Source organism: Eleginops maclovinus, chromosome 10, assembly GCF_036324505.1.
Source record: "Eleginops maclovinus isolate JMC-PN-2008 ecotype Puerto Natales chromosome 10, JC_Emac_rtc_rv5, whole genome shotgun sequence".
In the NCBI taxonomy this organism is placed as follows: Eukaryota; Metazoa; Chordata; class Actinopteri; order Perciformes; family Eleginopidae; genus Eleginops; species Eleginops maclovinus.
The window spans coordinates 5,938,989-5,953,292 of record NC_086358.1 but is presented as its reverse complement, the minus strand read 5'-3'; the positions used below and the strand labels follow the sequence as shown (position 1 = coordinate 5,953,292).

Here is a 14,304-nt window from a genome sequence, read left to right as displayed (position 1 = left end):
GGCAAAAGATTTGTTTCATTTTCACTGTTCAACCTGCAAACCACCCCACAGGAAGTCAGTTTAGACAGACAGGAAGGATCTGCAGCATGACACGGTTTCTTGAGCAGCTGCACTGACTTGTGAGGGTTTCAGCTGCTGGGACTCGTTTCATTTGCCTGCTTGTCCTCAGCCAAGTTTCACTCCTTTTGAGATTCCTCCAACTCACACTTTCTCCTTCAGCTGCTTCCAGGAGAATAATGGCAATCTTGCACAAAGGATCCACATGGGCAGCTCTGCACATCCTTTGACGCCTACAGACCGCTTCAACAAGCCATAGGTGAGTTATCTTAGCTTTGTGTGGTGCACAATGACCTTTATGAGAGTCCCTTTCGACTGCAGCTTTTATATTATGTTTACTTTCAACCACGGCCTTGAGCATCCAGGACACAGAATAGGTGGAAAAATACATTACCATTTAAACCTCATGCATTTTTTTATCAACAAAGTGGCTTCCTTTTTTTACAGTGTGTTGCGTGTCATCATGCGTTAGTGTTTTTTTCTGTTGCTAATCAGATTGTTTCCCCAGAATGTGTTGTTTCTTGTAAATGTTTGAGCTCCCCATTGCTCTTAACACATTTTCTACAGTAACCGTATGTCATGGAGTTGTTTGTGCCTTTGAGACAGTCTGTGAACTTAGCAACGGATGCATGCAAGCTGCCTCAATTACATTTGAGCTTTTTTATCGGCTTCCTTTATGAAAAGATACGTGATCAGCAACAAACCACACAGGAAGGGAAGGCCTTTGACATTTCTTAGCTCAATGAAACCTCAAACATACTTTTCATTAATGTAATGCAATGCAGTTTGTGACATGAAATCACACGTAGAATTAGTGGAACATTTTATAAATAGATGTAAAACAATGTGTTGCAACCATGAAAATTAAACCGTTTAGAAAAGAAATGAACAAAGTACTGAATAAAGTAGGATTGTGTGTTTGAGTTTTAAAAGCCCTAACCCTTACAGCAAGTCAAACCCGACAGTAAAGAAGTATAATGTGTAAAGGGGACCTGTAATGATTTTTGGGGTTTTCCCTTTCCTGTAGTGTGTGTTATAGGTTTTTGTCTTTAAATGCCTCCATTGGACTCCTTTTGTTAACTTCCGTAACATAGTGACATCACTATGTAACACTTTTTTGGCTATCACTCTGACACATTGTACGTGATAGGCTAAGGGGCGGGTCATCGCTAAGCGGTTGACCAAGCACAGACAGTAGGAGATCAATAAAGAGCTTTTTGAACATTAAAGGCACAGTAGAGGCACTAAATACAAATATGAACCTGAAAACGAGCATAATAGGGCCCCTTTATACACCTTGGATCATGAATAAATGTTATTCTATAAATGCCAATATTCAAGGATGCGTCATTTGAAAACCTGTTTTTTTTCCAGACAGATTTCTCAGGTTTTGTTTTGCCTGAGTTTCTTATGCATTACATTTAGCACATTAGAAAAGAGACTTCCAAAGGGATGGTCGCTCAGGAAGCAACCATCTGTCGCCTCTTGTAAATTAATGATTGATGCTCAGAAAGATGAATGGCCATCTGTTGATTAAATCTGTCCCTCTGAAATAAATGTTAACATTATCAGTGCTTTAGAATAATGAGTCCATACATCTCATTTTTGCGGCTTCTCAAAAGACATTCTGAATCAGTATTTCATGATCTAGTTCGCATTATAAATTCACAGTTGGGGGAATTAATTAGACTGAGGTGAAAGCGTTATGAGGATATAAAGACCCTGTTTATTTTAGGGCTGAAATTAAGACTTATTGTCAATATTAATAATACATTAGTCCATGAAAGTTAAGAAATTATGCAAAATGTCTGTTCCCAAAGTCCTAGGTAAAGTCTTTCATGTCTAGTTTGTTCAGCCTTTAACCCTAAGATATTCAGTGATAAAACAACTGAAAAAAAGCAAGAAAATCTCCATATTTTAAAAGTTTAAAACAACATTTTCTACAATATTTGCATGAAAAAACCACAACTTGATTATCAAAATTCACTTATTACTGCAGCTGTAGTTTATTTCTTCTCTCTTTGTATCATAACTGTCGAAGTAATGCTGTTTTTTATTTTGTAGACTAAACCAGGAGCATCTGGTGGGCAGAACATATCCAGATTCCTCATGGAGAGGAGGGCCCACTACGATTCTATCCTGGACCGAAGCAAACGCATCACGTGGCAGGACGACTGCTACGTGGACCTTCAGTCTGCGCCCTGCTCCGTCTCTTCAAAAGGAGAAACAGAGGGTACGAGTTTCAGATTCATCCTGTCTCTACGTGACCCTTTTTTGGTTCATTACTGTGTTTAAAACTCAACTCTGGAGGATGGACGGAAAGTTTCATAATGGTGAAGATTGCAATGTTTGATCAGAATCAGAAAGAGGTTTATTGACAAGTAGGTTTGCCTTTGTGTATACACATATACATATACGTAGTTAAAGAAGATACAAGGTATACGTTTAACCCGATGAATACCACTCTTTAATTTACAATACAGCCAAAAATATGAACTCCAATTTGATTAAACTGAATTTCAAAATCATTCCTGATGAATGCGACTAATTCAAAGGTTATTATCCATTATTAGAGCCTTATCAGTAGAGCATCTGGGGATGTGTTTAATAAAAGCTGAAGAAAGAACAACTAAGCTTTCATAATTGAACTTTTTAATTAAATTCTTCCAAATGTTATTACAACCAAGTAAGGGTTTCATCAGCTTTTACAATAAGATTTCTTATTAAAGATGAGGACTTTACCTCTGTCGGCAGCAGCTGGAGGACTGACTTGGGTTGTTGTTTGGCGAAACTAATGGTGGTAATTTAAACAGAATTGGTGAAAGTTGAGGAGAGAATAAAAAGGTTGCAAACGGCAAAAGACAGGAACAGTAAGGGTGTGATTCAGATGTGGTCAAATGAACACCTCAGACGGGTTGTGATGTCAACTTTAGTTTCATTGAGGCCTCGTTGATCAATTTCACGTCGGCGTTTTCAACCATTTTTCAGTAAAACTATGTCCAACAGTTTACTATTTTTTCTACTGAATTATCCATCACAACCATTAAAGGAAAAAGTACTGTATATATTTAAATATGCTCTTTTTATTAAGTTACTTTGAATCAAACACTATGACGTGCTGATCACCACATCCACTTTCGAGTTTCCTGTGGGGCTGCAGAAGTAACTGTGAGGTGCTCTGAAGAACCAGACAATGCTAGTTGTAACCCTAACCCTGACCTGGATGTTTGCAGTTTTGCATGCCAAGTGCTCATTAATTTAGAGAGGATAGAGAGTCTTGCTCTTCTGAATAACAAAAGGTTATATGAAGTGAGCGTTCCTTCGCAAAATTCGTAAATCTGTAAAATTGAAGTGTTCCGTTTTTATTTTATTAGACTGATAAATAAAGCTGATAGATGGCCAAACGAGGGATTCTATTTATAATTACATGAGGTTTTGAACACTCTTCTAGTTTTATATGTTGAAATGCCATCTGGGTGGTTTTGGAATGTAGTAATTGGCACCTCAGACAAAGTAAAAATGAGTGGCATTTATTTGATCAAATGCCAGAATATTTGAGAATAAGCTAATACACAAAATATGATGATCACCTAGAGATACTTCGTAGACTTTAATGTGATGTTAGAGGAAAAGTCACGGGTCATATGATTCATCCTGGATGTGAACATTTCATCTTGCTGGTTGCATGAAAGGAAAGGTCAGAGGGAAAGTCAAGGGATTTGTACACACAATATCCTCCTCTCTTGGTTTCTTTGAGTGACTTCTGACTTATGTTGATGATCACTCTTGATCATTCACATACTTATTCGAATCAATCCGATAGATTTTGAGGTGTTCATCTAAGAAGTGAGATGATGCATGTAGAAACAGAAATTACCGGAATTTGCACATTAAGTCCATCATAGTTTTCAGTAATGAATGAAATCTCACAATAAGACAAAATGAAGAGAGGAAAATGTGCTTCTGTTAAAAGCACTGTGCAAAAAGTGTTGTTCTACTTTACCTAGCACACCACGATCTCAGTCTTTCTATTTGAACTCTGTTTCGATCTAGATATTGGCTGGATCCAAAAGCACCAAGACCAGCTGCAACGCTTCATCACCACCTCCTTCTTGGAGGAGATGATAACACACATGAGAACCATGGATATGTTGAGTTCAGCTGAAGAGACAAAGATCAAGGAGGCGGGCCGGCTGCAGGAACAGGTCAACATGTTCACAACAATCGTTTCTGGCAAGGACTCTCAAGGGTCTGACGCTCTCCGGGCCTTCGTTAAGAGCTCAGACTCTCAGGTGGCCCAGCTCATCATCAACCACGGTAATGTGCTTGAAAAAGCATTTTGGTATTTGTTATTGGTTGTTCTTTTAAAGGGGGAAGATTGTCCATTATTGGCCAAGATACTGGTCTGATTCTGCATCCGCTTAACGGCATGTAAAAGATTCATTACCAATACGGTAATGGGCGAATGTGGCTGCGAGGTCGTGTGTGCGGTCCTCTTTCAACCAGAAGGTGAGTTCGATCCCAGCTCGAGCAGTCAACATGTCGATGTATCCTTGGGCAAGATACCTAACCCTGATTTGCTCCCGATGGCATGGTGTATGAATGGGTGTCAATAGGGTGAATGACATGTGGTATGTAAAGCGCTTTGAGGGGGTCGAAAAGACTGGATAAAGCGCTATATAAGTACAAGTCCATTTACAATTTACCATACGCTAGGCCCCAAAAATGCTCCTGTTGAGCAGTTCAGTTTTGTGTGTGTCAATGTAACTCATTGGAAAGCACGTTGCTCTGCTCTTGGAATAAAAACGCTCTATTAACACAATCCATTTCCTGTTCTTACAAGTTGATAATCGAAATACAAATAACCTGAACCAATTTTTCACAGACTCCATTTTGAAGGAGCACAAAGAGGCCCTCTTACGGCGATACGAGCAGCACAGAGAGCGGGATTCAATCAGCTGCCCCAAACTGAACATCTCCTCCAGGACATTACTCCTGGTCGATGGACTTTCCGACATCCAGCAAAAAGAACACGACTTAATGCAGGTTGGGGCGACTCGAGGAAGGAAGAGAAATCATCTCAGACAGCTGGGGCTTACCAAACTCTTGGAGCCCTTGACCCGTGTTAGTTTACCTCCCCGGGTCTCCCTCACAGTCGGGGTGGCTGGTATCGGCAAGACAACGTGGATCCGACACTTCATCAGACAGTGGAGTCAAGGAGCCATCTGCACCGATGTGAGCTTTGTCTTGCCTTTCACTTTTTGCGAGCTGAACTCCCTGGAGAAAGTCTCTGCTGAGAGGCTGGTGAAAATGGCTTTTCCTCATCTGACTGACCCCAGTCTGGTCCTGAGCAGCTCCTGCCGCACACTGCTCATACTCGACGGCTTGGACGAATTTCGCTGCACACTAAATTTCTCCGATGCAGCACCGTGCAGCGACCCAAAGAAAGAGGTGTCCATCGACGACCTGGTTACTAACATCATCCGGGGGAATCTGCTCCCTGACGTAGCGGTGTGGGTGACCTCCAGGCCCGGGGTGGCCTCGCTAATCCCTGGAGGATTGGTTGACAGGGTGACTGAAATCCCAGGATTCAGCTCAAAGGACATCCAGCTCTTCCTAAACCACCACTTCTCAGAGAGGGATTTTGCCAGTAAAATATGGGCGCACTTGGAGTCCAATAAGATCTTAATGGTGATGTGCTACATACCGTGCATTTCGTGGATAGTAGCGGACACTCTGATGTACATCATGCAGAGTGAAACGCAAGAAAGCCTCCCCAGGACGTGTACCGAGCTCTACGCTCACTTTTGTTCCATGAAGGCAGAATTAGGTGAACCAAGAGGCAGGGAGCCTGTGAAAATGGAACAGCTTCACGGGAGCAATCGTAAACTGCTGGGAAACCTTGGGCGTCTGGCGTTTTACGGGCTAATCAAACACAAGTACACCTTCAGCGAGCAGGACCTCAGGGCCTACGGGATAGACCTGCTGTTGACTCAGTGCAGTCTGGGGGCTGGAGTTCTTGTTCGGGAGGAGTCAGCCGTGTCCACGACGTACAGCTTCACTCATTTGACTCTGCAAGAGTTTCTTGCAGCTACTTTCTACCACATCTCCTCCAAGCGGGCACTCTTTGACTTATTCTCAGAGAGTACCATGTCTTGGCCCAAAATCGGTTTCCAGAACCACTTCAAAAGTGCCTTCCAGCACTCGCAGCAAGCTGAAGACGGTCACCTGGATGTGTTTGTGCGCTTCCTGACAGGCCTGCTGTGTCCGATGGCAATAAAGCCTCTCGCTGGGCTTCTCGCTCTCGGGAAGGATGATGGGAACCAGAAGGCGTGGGCAGCGGGGTTTTTACAAGGCCTCTTGGTCAGTGGGGGTGCAGTGGTGTCCCTGCGGTCAGTCAACCTGGCTTATTGTTTACAGGAGCTGCAGCACACAGAGCTGCTGCGGAGCGTAGAGGAAGATTTACAGCTCGGCAGCCTGGCTGGGAAGTTAACACGTGCTCACTGTGTTGTGCTGGGCTACCTGCTGCACGTGTCTGCAGAGTGCAGTGAACAGACCAACCTGACCGGCTCCCTGAACTACGCTACGGTCAAATGTTTGCTCCCACAGCTGCTGTACTGTAGCTTTCTCAGGTCAGATCCCCAAAGCACCATCTCCCAGTAAACTAAAACTCAGGTAAAAGGTAACACTTTTAACTTATCTACTCCATAGGTTAGAGAACAATCACTTTAAAGATGATGTCATGGAGCTGCTGGGAAGCCTGTTAAGTGCTAAAGACTGCCATATTCAGAAAATAAGGTGCGCTTACTCTTATTCACTTTTAAATAACAATTGAGTGTCCTTGTTAAGTTACTGACAACCAGTGATCAATATTTGGTCATATTTTACCTTCTTTTATTCATTCCTTCAGTTTGGCAGAGAATGCTATCAGCAACAAAGGTGCCAAAGCTCTGAGTCGAGCCCTCTTGGTGAACAGGACGCTGACGTCTCTCAAGTGAGATGTGTTTGTTTGTCTTTGACCTATAACAGAACTAAATTAAGTGACAACCTGGTTGTCACAACCACCACCTTAAACAAATCAAAAAATAGTAACACATTTCTGCTGCATTTCTAAGGAAGTCTTCATGTTTTACAATCATATACTGTCCATCATCTAACCAGCTTTTTTTATGTTTCAGTCTCCGGAACAACAACATCGGCTCTAAAGGTGCAAAGTTCCTGTCTGAGGCTCTAAAAATGAACCAAGTCCTGGTATCAATCAAGTGAGCATGAGTTTCCGTATAAATGATCCTAGCAGTTGGCAGTTGATGTAATTCCTCAATTTCCACCACTCCTCAGCTTCCAGAATAATGCGATTGAAGAGGAAGGTGCTCAGGCTCTCGCAGAAGTGCTGCACTGCAACCGCAAACTGGTGTCTCTGAAGTGAGTTACTTAGATAATTTGAGTCCTGTTTTATATTACATGTGACTTTGTATTAATCTTGCGGAGATATAAGTACTTTTTTCTTTCATGCATGTCATTATTTAGCTTACGGAAGAACATGGTTGGAGCTGGAGGAGCCAAAAGGATTGCAGAGGCGCTGAAGACCAACCGCACCCTCACAAAACTGATGTAATTATTAAAAGTGCTGTACTTATATTGATATGTCAAGTGTAATTCTGCAAAGACAATTCATTTTATGCAGTGCCTATTTAAATGCACTTAAAACAAAACACATTCTTCTTTATTTATGTTCAGGTTTTCAGTAGTTAAGCTCACTAATAACATGCTGCCAAATATGTTCGCATGAAAGGCTTTTTATTCCAGATCCATCAGGGGGTCACATACTGATCGACATCATTAATGATTTTACTTTTTCTTTGTTCTGCAGTCTTTGTAGTAACCAGCTCGGGGACAAAGGAACAGTTGCTCTGGCCGAGGCTCTGACAGTGAACCACACGCTGCTGTTGTTGCAGTCAGTACCTTGTGCATTGTATAATTATCAATCACCTTCCATTCAACAGTCGACTGCAAATTCATTTTACCATTGTTGGTTGCTCCACTACGGCTTAAATACGGTGCAACAATCACTCAGTTTGTCTCGCTGGTACTTACCAACTACTGTTTCTTTTAAATGATTATTTTGATAGACTTCAGAGTAACTCCATCAGTAACAAGGGGATGACGGCGTTAACCAAAGCACTCAGGCTGAACCGCGGTCTGGTGTCCTTGAAGTGAGTATTGAGACAAATCTGATAAGTTTATCAAAAGTCCACCAGCTATTTAAACCAACGGATTCCAGAGGCAAAATAAGAACACATTATTTTAAAGACAGAAAGCAGCACTGTCACAACCACAGCAAAAACACCACAAGTAAACACCTTGTTACTAAGGCATGTGCCCTAACAAACCATGGCACGTACTTCTTGGTCTTGAGTTTCACACAGACTGTCGGCAGCCAGAGGTCGGTTAGCTCACACCCTCTTAACCACAGGTTTTTTAATTAGATTACCATTTGAATCACAAAACACATTTTATATTCAACACCTCTGTTATGATTTGCCCATTTTGTAGAAGATATGCTAAAATAGAACAGAAGTGTTTCTAATGAGCACAACTTTTTGTGTGTTTTGTAATTGTATTTGACTTTATATGAGTTTTTTAAAAATAAATACATACATTTTGACTCTATCAATACAGGTTTCTCATCCTTTTTTTCTACTATATGGATTTTGGATGATTTTCTGATCAGGGGAGAGCAAGGTCCCACTGTCAGCTTGTCACTGTGTCGCTGGGCAAGACACTTCTCTCCAAATTGCTCCTGTGGGGATTGCTCACAGTATTCAATGTGTGCAAGTTGCTTTGGATAAAAGTGTCTTAACAAGTGTGATGTATTTCTGTATCTGATAGTTTGAGGGAGAACTCCATTGGGGTCGAGGGGGCGAAGAACATGGCCCATGCCCTCCATGAGAACAACTCGCTACAGGACCTCGAGTGAGTCACCTCATTATTAGTATTGTGCACTGTGGCTGACTGTTCACAGAATGTCAAGTGCCCACACACTCACCCCCAGCCTGTGGTAAATCTCTTTAGGGCTATTGTTTGATGAAAAACTCAAATTATTATTATTGTTATTATTGAATTTCAAAAAATGAACTTCATTGGACAGTTGTAATTTCTATAATTGCCTCTTCCCTATTTAAATCAACCTTTTCAAACTTCACAGCAGCTATATTTTATCTGCAGATGGTTGCGAATACAGTGGTGTGTTTTGAACTCCATAATAATACTGTGTGTGTGTGTGTGTGTGTGTGTGTGTGTGTGTGTGTGTGTGTGTGTGTGTGTGTGTGTGTGTGTGTGTGTGTGTGTGTGTGTGTGTGTGTGTGTGTGTGTGTGTGTGTGTGTGTGTGTGTGTGTGTGTGTGTGTGTGTGTGTGTGTGTGTGTGTGTGTGTGTGTGTGTGTCAGTCTCACAGCCAACCTCCTGCATGATGAAGGGGTTCAAGCTATAGCCGGCGCAATCAAAGTGAACCGAGGACTCACCTCTCTGCAGTAAGTCATGCCTTTTAACACACATGTAAGAACGCACATAGAAACACACCCACACACACACACACACGTCAAACTGCGATGTAGTTAAAGGATCGGCTACGCTCGATTTGAAAATGTTAGAGTAGAAGAAAAATCTTGATTTAAAGTTTTCAAAACTTCTCAATGCAAATAAATGACGCTCCTGTTAAACGTATACAGGAAGGAGATTTTGTATCAGAAATATTTGACAGAAAAATGCAGAATAAATAACATTAGTGGGTAGCTATTAACTTCAATGTAAGTACCTTTTTAAAGCTACATTATAAGTGAAAGGGTCACTCTGAGTGATCTAAGATTATCTGCATTGTGTTTAGCCAATTCTGGCATTAGATTTTTCTAGTAAAGAAGCTTTTTAACCCAACAGTATGCCTCTTCATCGGCTCCAAGAAGCGGACAGCAAACGACCTTACTCAGCAGCATTTTTTTCAGTAAAACAGAGCATGAAAAAATAAACACCAACCTTTTTTTCTCTGTAAAACACAAAGATGAAGTCAAAATGAACCCTTTTGGTCAATTAGCCTCTCTTTACTTACAGCTTTGCATAATTAAATGATTAAGGTAATGACATGTTTGGATGTTTACCACTTGATGTGCTGCCCCCAAGTGGTAAAAACAATGTGGGATTTAAGAAAAACATTCAATCTGAATCACAGAATACTATATTTATATTGCAAATGTTCGTTACATTTGCCTCATAGTTGACTTTCTGTGCCTCTGTTTCTCTTTTTACAGTCTCCAGTGGAATTTCATTAAGTCTTCTGCCACCAAAACTCTGGCCCACGCTCTCCTCACTAATGCCACAATTCAGCTCTTGGAGTAAGGTCAATGGTTCAGAGCCGTTTTCAGCCTCATTATCCCATGAATTTAACTCGCCTCACTGTGAGCAAATTATTAGTGACAGGTTAATGACGACTGACCGTGGTCTTATGAGCTACTGAGCATTCACTTGTCATTTCAGTCCTGGGTAGTGTTATTTACAATGTTCCCTGTGTGTGTCTTTGCTGTAGTCTACAGGAGAACGCTATAGGGAATGAAGGCGTCATTTTTCTCGCCGAAGCCCTGAAAACCAACATGTCCCTGCGTACATTGTGGTTAGTATTGCTGTTAGGTTCCATAATTGATCAATATCTCGGTCTTTAACCTGAAGTAAAGGACAGAAGTCAGTCTTAAATGTGTATAGAAAGCAGTTTTCTGTATTATTCCCATGTGTTCACGTTTGCACTGGATGCTGTCTCCGTAGTCTCCAGGGAGTCTCAGCAAGCACAAGTGGTGCCATTGCACTGGCGGAGGCTCTAATGACGAACCAAGCTCTGCAAACACTGGAGTGAGTCAAAGTTTTCTCTTGTGTGAAAGTTTGTCTTTGTTGGTTGTTATGCAGTCAACACGTGTAATAAGCCAGCAAATTGAAACCAGCTGTTGTTCAATCTTGCTCCTCTATAGTGTTTCTGTTTCAGCTCCACAAGTGTTTGCTTCTCAGCGAGACTGGGTTTCCTTCAGTCTTTATAAAAACGCATCCTTATAGAAATGTAATAGGTCTCAGACAGTCGGTAAGTATTGACACAAAAGGTATTTACTTAGCAAAATATGGTTTAGAATATAAGCAGAAAAAGTAGTATGAAACACTATCTGGTTTCAAAAAGGGCAACAAAAGAAAATAGTTTATGAGGAATAGACTTATTGTGATCTGAAGGATGGCAGACCACAAGCACAATTCATCTCATTGTGAAGCTTCCAATCTCCCAAAGCCAATTTTAAGCTTGCCTAGCAGTCAGTGGTTTCATTGATGCCTTTCATCTTCCATCTGTACCACCTCTTCTATTAGTATTTCTTTGTTGATGCCACCAGTGGTACAACACACTGCCAAATGTTCCAAAAGAAGTGGTGCTTTGTACTTACTGGTGCACTATTTCAGTCTGCGAGGGAACACCGTGGGGATGGAGGGAGCAAAGGCTCTGGCAAACTCACTGAAAAGCAACAGAAGCCTCAAGTCTTTGAAGTACGTTCTGACTCATAATTATTGTTTTTGCTTTTTTCCTTTCAAATCCAGCATTTGCAATTATTCAAAAAGAAATGGACATTGGATAAAAGGAAAATATAAACCTTGTATTAATTATCAGTCTGCAGGAGAACTCTCTGGGTATGGATGGAGCCATATTCATTGCAACAGCCTTGAAAGGAAACCACCAATTGACGTACATCAAGTGAGTAGATCAGTCTCAAGGATTAGTACATGCTGTTATGTTGCTTGTACTAAAACATGTCATGTGTTCTACAGTTTGCAGGGCAATGGCATTGGGGAATCAGGAGCAAAGGTCATATCTGATGCTATTCGAGCCAACGCACCGGGCTGTGTGGTTGACATCTGATTGAAGAAACAGAGCGCGTTGTCTACTGTGGAACGTTGCATGTGTAAAATAGAGAGACAAGTGTGCAGTTTTATCACATGAAGGTGTATGTAATTAAGTCAAAGCTATTTGTGGGTACTAAATATCACTCTGTAAATGTTTCACTGTGTTTTAAGATAGATGTTCACATATTTATTATGACATTATTGTTGTTGCCATAAGGAATGGAAAAACGGTGGCACCACATTTCAATTTTAAATACACTCAGCATCCATCATTACTTCTCTTTTGTTAAGTCATTCTGTACGTTTGCTCTATTTGCACAAGAAGATTTGTTAAAGCATAAAATGGACACTGTTATTCATCCAGCAGTTTAATTCCAATTTCAGTTTTACATCCATCCATCCATCCATCCATCTTCTCCCGCTTTTCCGTCAGGGTCGCGGAGGTAACAGTTTTACAAAGGTGTCTCAGAATAATTCACGATCCTGTCAGCATGCTGGACCAACATCATGAGATTCACACACATATTTAAGAGTGCTGGACTCATGGCATGACAGAAGTACTCGCATGACTTGTGCAAAAACATCAACAAGAGTTTTGAATATCTTTTTCGTAATAGAAGCGACTCAAAACGGATCTTACTATTTATTTTTGTGTCAATACAAACATTCGTTTATAAAGTTGGGTGGCATCGAAGAGATTGATGCAGAATAGAAAGTCGATAAAGACGTTAACAAAGTGTATTCAGATTCACAAAAGCCTTTGTGATGCTATTCACGCTTATATGCACCAACAACAAATAGAAATAAAGGACAGTGCTGAATGGTAATTCTAACTATAATAAAAGCACTCGTTCTTTATCAACACGAGAGGTAGCAATCGGTCCGAAGACCCTCTGAGAAATGTTTGTGCGTCTATTTATGTTACTAATGTTGGATATACGTGCGTATGCACAGAAACAAGAAAGAAAAGTGGAGGGCAACATCTGCACGTTTATGTAATATGATTAACAAGGCAGCAGTAAAAGCTTTGAATGGTATCTATGGCAACAAGCCCTATTGGGATGGCATCCCGCAGGGGAGGAGAATTCCTTGAACAGGCATGTGCAATAATTGACTGTTAATCATTATAATATTAACACTTCTAATAATACAAGACTTAATGCATGGAGCACTTTTCAAAGACTTTTTTTTTTTTTAGATCTAATCAAAATTCTTTATTGATCCGATGGTGGATTACGTTTTGGGACAGTTGCACCATATTAGAACCAAATCAATCAATAAATAGGCAGTTGCTATTTATACCCGGGTGACTATAGTGAACGATGCCATTTGCATTCACCAAACCTGTTGACAATACTTGAGTACATTTTAACCCAAAAGTTTTGTCACTGGCATTACACACAGTACAGTACCCTTCTGTTTGTTTGTTCCACCAGGAGGTCCTGGAAATTGTTAGTGTCGATGGTTCTGGAGAAAGAGAGAAATCATTTCTATGAAATATTATTTCTGTCCCGGGGCACATATGAATTTAACGAGGTGATGGGGAAATGTGTGTCCTTCCTCTGGATGCTGTTGTGTCTCGTTCCTTGCACATATAATTCAACAATGAATTTGAATTGAAATTCAGTGTGAACATCCTGGCCTCATTTCTCCAAACTCATGTGTAAATGAAGTGAAATAGACACACTGAAAATAGATAGCAGGATGAAATAACGTAATCAAAAATAATATGGATGTATCAGTGACCAATATAGGTTGTGCTCAGGCCGTCCTCCATCCAATTATTGTCAAGACATCCTGTCAACACCATAATTACTTGATAAGGACATGCAATACATATTTAAACATATCCTGTGTTGCATAATCACTACAATTGATCTATTCTGTATTAAATGCACCAGGGTTTCCTCTGAGGAATCAATCCTTTTACATATACAGAGCCAAAATAAAAGCCTATGGAATTACGTTAATAATCAAAGGAATGACTCTAGGCCTATATATAGTGAATAGTCCATAATCTGGGCTAGTCTGTATGGTAGCAGCTACTTGGTTTAGCCAGAGACTAGGAACAGAAAACAAGCTAGACTGGCGCTTTCAAACGCTAACAGAACCTACAAAAAAACTGTAAAATGAGACATTAAACAAACAATATACAGTAGGTGTCGAAGGCAGAGTTTGTTGTCCTGTTAGACGGACACAGGTTAACTTCACCCTGCTGTTTGAGGTCTTTAAACCAGCCTAATTTCTTCCTAGCTGTAGCTTAATAGTTAGGGTAACCATATATGGTACGACATGAGAGAGGTATTGCTCTTCTAATCTAACTCTTGGT

The 14,304-nt window shown here is 40.8% G+C and overlaps 1 protein-coding gene across 1 annotated transcript; it reads left to right on the top strand.

Annotated features, from left to right (window-relative positions):
* The first annotated feature begins 96 nt into the window (after positions 1-96).
* On the top strand, positions 97-12,334 carry nlrc3 (NLR family, CARD domain containing 3). The gene is made up of 19 exons (XM_063893468.1): positions 97-316; positions 2,122-2,290; positions 4,111-4,374; positions 4,943-6,689; positions 6,769-6,855; positions 6,968-7,051; positions 7,236-7,319; positions 7,396-7,479; positions 7,585-7,668; positions 7,928-8,011; positions 8,187-8,270; positions 8,947-9,030; positions 9,503-9,586; positions 10,358-10,441; positions 10,633-10,716; positions 10,866-10,949; positions 11,538-11,621; positions 11,743-11,826; positions 11,901-12,334. The coding sequence occupies exons 2-19, from the start codon at positions 2,167-2,169 to the stop codon at positions 11,989-11,991; spliced, it is 3,405 nt and encodes a 1,134-aa protein (XP_063749538.1). The 5' UTR covers positions 97-316; positions 2,122-2,166; the 3' UTR covers positions 11,992-12,334.
* The last annotated feature ends 1,970 nt before the right edge of the window (positions 12,335-14,304 follow it).

Excerpts from the sequence above, each read along its gene's own strand:
- nlrc3 (XM_063893468.1), top strand. The coding sequence starts at position 2,167 with ATGGAGAGGAGGGCCCACTACGATTCTATCCTGGACCGAAGCAAACGC. Across the intron at positions 7,669-7,927 it reads CGCACCCTCACAAAACTGAT|TCTTTGTAGTAACCAGCTCG; the intron begins GTAATTATTAAA and ends TTTGTTCTGCAG. Across the intron at positions 11,622-11,742 it reads AGAAGCCTCAAGTCTTTGAA|TCTGCAGGAGAACTCTCTGG; the intron begins GTACGTTCTGAC and ends ATTAATTATCAG.